The sequence below is a fragment of the Elephantulus edwardii genome, unplaced genomic scaffold (genome assembly GCF_000299155.1).
Source record: "Elephantulus edwardii isolate Elephantulus edwardi_28Jun2011 unplaced genomic scaffold, EleEdw1.0 scaffold00208, whole genome shotgun sequence".
In the NCBI taxonomy this organism is placed as follows: domain Eukaryota; kingdom Metazoa; phylum Chordata; class Mammalia; order Macroscelidea; family Macroscelididae; genus Elephantulus; species Elephantulus edwardii.
Genome location: NW_006399958.1, coordinates 4104739 through 4110671, shown reverse-complemented (window position 1 = coordinate 4110671; position 5933 = coordinate 4104739). Strand labels below are relative to the sequence as shown.

General features: G+C 54.5%; 1 protein-coding gene across 1 annotated transcript in view; it reads left to right on the top strand.

The window, feature by feature from the left end:
* The first annotated feature begins 577 nt into the window (after nt 1–577).
* Nucleotides 578–5933, top strand: part of LOC102845915 (zinc finger protein 350-like) — a 7626-nt gene continuing 2270 nt past the window's right edge. The window contains exons 1-4 of the mRNA XM_006897387.1: nt 578–706; nt 933–1082; nt 3142–3195; nt 3401–3530. Of these exons, the coding sequence (XP_006897449.1) occupies nt 578–706; nt 933–1082; nt 3142–3195; nt 3401–3530 (463 nt within the window). The remainder of the gene's footprint in view (nt 707–932; nt 1083–3141; nt 3196–3400; nt 3531–5933) is intronic.

Below are 5933 nucleotides of genomic sequence, written 5' to 3'. Positions count from 1 at the left end.
GGTGTCCGAGATCACGAGAGGCTGCACAGGAGACGACACGGTTCAGATCTGCCTCCCACCGTTCTCCCGCCGAGCCACTGGTGGATTTGAACCACGGGCCTTTGGATTGGCAGTGCAGCTCCTTACCCGCCAGGCCACCAGAGCTCCCTAATCCGTGTGACCTTATTTGCAGTGGCCATAGCCTACGTCATGTGCCCCTCGCATACGTGTATGTGATGATGAAATGATGGAATATTATGCTGCCGTTCCGAAGGCAGGAGGCTGCAATCCACCAGCTTCCCCGTGAGAGGAAGGTGGACAGTCTCCTCCCGTGTGATTTTTCTGCCTCTGAAAATCAGCTATGAGTCTGTTTCGACTCCACAGTCCGTAACAACTGCGATGACTATTGAAGCCTTGTGTTGTTAGATCGTGTGTCCCCCCCCCCCAGTAGTTGGGAGCAGATTAAGGGTGGAACGCACACCCCTGAATCGATGGGTGTGTGTTTATAGATGGAGCAGGTCGCGTGGAGGAGGTGGGCTGATGCCCCCCAGCACACTGCATCCGGGCGGGAAGGATTTCACTGAACGCAGTTGACTTCATGCAGGAAGGCGTGACGCTGGGCGACGTGGCCGTGAGGTTCTCCTGGGCGGAGTGGCAGCTCCTGGACCCTGCTCAGAAGGCCCTGTACTGGGACGTGATGCGGGAGAACTACGACCACCTGGTGTCCGTGGGTGAGGACCGCTGTGCTGTCACTGCCTTCTCCCGTCTCCGCTCCTGAGACCCCCGGCTTGTCCGCGGTGCCTCAGACCCTGACTGTCCCCCTCTCCCCTCTGTGTCTCTGCCCCTGGAGAAGCAAGGCAGATTCGTTCTTCTGTTGGCAGGAAACCCTTTCATTAGTGCCTTTGACAGTAGTCTTTTTTTCTTTTACAAATACAACCCTCTGCCCCCTTCAGAATCCCAAGGCCAAGGCGGCGTTGTCCAAGTCTCCTGTGATTTCTCGTGAACAGGGTGTCACGTCCGCAGACCCGACGCGCTCTCCGTGTTGGAACCGGGAGGACCACCGTGGGCCCCGTCGGACGAAAGCCGCCGCGGGGTCTTCCCAGGTGAGGGAGCAGAGGAGGGAGGCCGTGGGCGTCGCGGGCAGCCCGGGCAGGCACCCTGCTTTCAGGGGTGTCTGGAGATGCCAGATGATGTCCTTACGTCCTGCTCCCCGGGAGTGACTACACTCCTTTAATCACGCTCCTATTTATTTCATCTTCTTTTTGATATTTTTGAGTGCATCACTTTCTACTCAGGACTCTCAGATCTTTACGTTCCGTCTTCCAGGTCTCAGTCTACAGAGAGTCGACTTACTTTGATGTTTTAATCCTGTGAGCAGGGCGATGGGGGTTGGTGTGTCGGAATTCGTGAGACTGGCTCAGGACAGGGCAGGGTTCAGAGCTGCTGTCCAAAGGGTCACTATGCATCGCAGGCAACTCAGCAGCACAGAACAGCAATAACATACTCTGACAGGTTTGAAAGCAGGAGCGGCATCCACTTCCTAAATAACACGCCTCTGGAAACTGTGAACTTTGAGAAATGTCACTAGTTGTAGAGGGGCTTCAGGCCTTGTGTTGACAGGGTCGTTGTGAGTCATGCTCGACTTGAAGGCAATCAACAGCAATAACAACAACAGCGTGAACGCTGGTTTCCTAATAAGGGTTGTACCACCAACCCAAAGGTATACTGTTCGAATCCTCCAGCCGCTCTGTGGAGAACGCTGGGCAGTCTCCTCCGGTGCGATCAGACGCTGGACGGTCAGCTGCGCGTCGCCTCAAGACCCAGCTGTGCTCACAACGTGGGCAGGCAGCTCTGGTAGCTTAGTCCTCAGGGAGTGGTGCTGCAACCACAGCCTGCGCCTCTCCAGAGGTTCGAATCCACCGGTGGTATCTTGGCTGTTTTTTTTAAAAAACTACATTGTAGCGTCATGTATCCTCTCCCAAAGCGGGTTCTGACTCAGGTCTGCAGAGATGAGATCTCTGGGGGGTGAGAATCAGCTCACAGCTGCTTCCTGGAAGTCGGCGCTCACGCCCGTCCGTTATTCCTGACGCCCTTTGTTCTCCCTCTGTACGTCCTTCTGTTCTCGGGTTTGATTTGCTCCAGAGACGTCAGTGAAACCCCGCGTCTGTGATAAAAGCGCAGGATGTCGTACCCGCCTCCTGCCTTGCAGGTGATTCCCATTCCTGATGACCTGGTGGGACGGAGGACCGTCCCCAAGGCTGAACATCTCGGGGAGGTCGACAGCCTCAGTGTTCTTCAGAGCAGCCGGTGGATTCAAACCACCAGCCTTGTGCCCAACAGGCAGGGTCTTTAACCACTGTCCCACCAGGTGCCTGTAGCCCAGAACACTTTGAAAACCAGGACCCCTCCAGTGACTTTTCAGAGACTGTATGTTGCATGGGAGGAGACTGCCTCCCGGAGCACCCAGTGGATTCGATCCACCCACCCTTGGGTGGGAAGCACAAGTCCTTACCCGTTAGGCTGGCAGAGCTCCCGGAACACTATGACAAGAGGATATAAATGAGACGCCCAGGATGAGGTCTACCTGCGTTTGCTGCATCTAAGTCCAACCCCTGAAGGGATCTGCTTTACCTTCTTGGACGCACCTGCTCACTTTCCTCGGTGAGGACACCAGATCCGGCTTTGTGATGTCACAGTATCACCCCCTGGGACTCCGCGGTGACTCACGGCCGAGCTGGCCCCAGCTTCTCCTGGCCGGCTCCGGGATCGCTCAGGAGGTGTCCCTTCTTGGGAAGTGTCAGCTGCTCTAGGCAGGCTTCCCAGCACCTCCTGGTCTCCATCGGCCTTTGGCTGCCCCTTCGTCTGCGGTGGGCCCCGCTCCGTGGGCCTCTTCCCTCCAAGTGTTACCTGTCAGGTCCTGGACATGATTCAGCCTCTGTGCCCCACTCCCACCATCCACGTTCACGTGCTCTGCAGCTGCTGGTCGCAGCTTCCCCCGCTGCCTTCTCAGCTCTGCGTGTTTTCCTCGACCTTCCTTGCTCGGCTCTGAGAGTCTTGAGTCTTGACACAGGCCCCTAGCGTCCAGAGGTGGGCTCACTTGCCCCTCTTGAATATCGTCCATCAGGACGCCTCTTCAAAGTCCTCGTTATCTCTGCCTTTCAGGGAAGCCAGTCTTCGTGGCAGACAGAGGACAGCTCCCAGGCCGTCCAGGCGAAGGTGAGACTGGGCAGGTCCCCCACCAGGCTGGCCAGAGGTCAGTTACTGCAGGCTCCCCTCCCGATCGTAGGGAAGCTCGGGTTGGCCGCTCTGCAGCTGGGCTCCCCGAAGCAGGCGCCTCTCCCCAGCCCGGCTGGTTAAAGCCAGAGCGGCCCTCCTGTGAAGCCAGCTGTGCTCTGTGACATGAGACCTCGTCTGATGTCAGGAAGCGGCACGAGAACCCGGTCGGTGCACGGCTGGGTCCTGGGCGCGGGTCAGGCGCACCTTCGCTCTCCAGGCCTCCCACCCTGCAGGCTCTCTGTACTTCTCGGCTCTTTGCCGCGTCCACACGGCTTGTAGACTGCGGTTACAGTTACCTCGTTCCTTGCAGAAGTCACAAGTGCCGTGTCCCAGATTCTCATCCCGGAGAGCTAGCCAGTCCCGTCGTTATTAGATGCCACCGAGTGAGCTGCGATTCACAGCCACGGATCGGAACCCCGCCCTGTCCTGTGCCGTCCTAACCGATCTCTGATACGCTCGAGCCCTTTGCTGCTGCCGCTGTGTCCATCGTCCCCTTCTCTGACCCTCCACCTTTCCAAGCGTGCTGTCTTCATCCAAAGCCCTTTGAGAACATGTCCAGAGGCTGTGAGACCAGGGTTCGGCGTCCTGGTCTCGACGGAGCACTCTGACTGGGTCTCCTCCGAGGCAGATCTGTTTGTTCCCTTGGCCGTCCGTGGGATGTTCAGGACACTCCAGCCCCACAGCTCAAAGGCCTCGCCGCTGCGTCTGTCATCCTCATTTACCGCCCAGCCCTCCGGATCACGGGAGGAATCTCGTGGGTAGCCCTCCGAAGTCACTTCCTGGTGGGAGTTCAAAGCCAACGGCTAGAAAAGCCTTACTAAAGAGATTGCACTGCGCTGCGGGGTAGTTGCCAGGCACGTCTGCGTGGCCCATGCGCGAAGCCACCTGGATTGCTAGGAAATTCCAGGAGCTCTCTTTTCAAGGTTTCTTTGGCAATTACTTGCTACGCATCAGAAAGCTGGATAACGCCTAAGAATGTTAGAAGGAGAATTGATGCCTTTGAGCTGTGGTGCTGGAGAAGAGTAGTGGATATACCCTGGACTGCCAAGAAAACAGATTCACCCTGGAGAGAGTTAAACCGGGTGGCTCCTTGGAGGCAAGGATTCTGAGGCTCCGTCTAACATACTTTGGACATGTTGCAAGGAGGGTCCAGTCCTTGGAGAGGGACGTCATGCTTGGGAGGGTAGAGGGACAGCGCAGGAGAGGAAGGCCCTCTATGAGGTGGATTGATTCAGTGACTGGGATAATCGGGATGGGAGTGTCAGAGGCAGTGCGATTGGCACAGGACAGAGCTGAGTTTAGGGCTGTTGTACATAGGGTCGCTATGAGTCGCAAGCAACTCGAAGGCACATAACAACAACAACATCTTTCCAAGAGACAAATGGAACAACAACAATATCATCTTTCCAATAGACAAACGGAGTTCTCCAGCTCACACTAATTCTACTTGTTCTCCCAGTTCCCTCTCTATTGCCGTTAACTGCCGTATTTTCTGGCTTCAGCCCCTCGGTGGACTTTTTCCATCCAAAGCTCTCCGGATATCCAGCTGGTTCACACCTCGCTGTTCATCTTGTCGTGGCATCCGTGTTCTCTGAGCAGAGCCTCTCTCTCTTCTCTCTGCCCTTGATGCCTGCTTAGATCCGAACGTGTGCTGCCTTGACCTCCAGTTAAGATCTTCCTCAAGATCTCTGTCTCTGAGATTGTGTTGTTTCTGCCCTTGATAACGTGGCACTCGCCTGCAAGCTGACATGCTTCAGAATGTTCTGGAGAACCTTCTGCACTTCAGTGCTGTTCCCCGTCTCTTTAAAGGACACGTCTATCCTGTGGCCTCAGCGGGCTACGTAACAGCACCTCTTCATTTCTTCTCTCATCTCATATCCTCCAACTCCCACCAGCCCTCTTAGAAAAAAAAACAACTATTTTCCACCCTCTGTAACTAGTTTCTTCCTGGCTTGCCAGGCTGCTGGTTTTGTTTTGGGTTGGTTTTGTTTTGTTTTGTGTTTTTTTTTTCGGTACGATTTCCAAACTAAAACACGGGCTCGTGAAGATGAGAGAGAAAATGTAGTCGTCCTCCACGGGTTGACGGTCCGTGTGTGAAAACGGTTTCCTCTCGCCTCTGCCGTTTTTCCATACCCATCTACGCCTGGTTACTCTTCAGTAATGAGTTTACGGAGTGGGTGGCTGTGCCTGGCGCCACGTGGAGTCAGACTCCTCTGTGGCCCGTCTCCCCCGCAGGCCACGGTGACCTGAGTGCAGTTACATTCTCCTCTGCGAGGTCTTAAACCATCATTGTCTTTTATTTTTTTTTTTTAACATTTCTCAAAGTTTATCAGACGCTGGGCTGTTCAGCAAGGGGAGTAGCACTGGGGCTTGGGTTTAGGGACATTTATATGGGGTTTTAGCAAGTGTGTTTTAGGGGGTTCTGAGATAAGTTGACATTGTAGTAGCGCGTTGGGGTATAAAGTTTCTGGTTTTGGAAAAGGTCCTGATACGGGAACTTCTGAGTTCTGGTTCTGGGGAATGTCCTGACATAGGGTTTTCTGAGTTCTGGTTTTGAAAACTGTCCTGACGTAGGGATTTCTTTTTTTTTTTTTTAATTTTTTATTATTATTAAATTTTATTAGTTTTAATGAACGTTTACAGGGATTTGGGGTTTTCACTCCTTCATTGCTGCACCG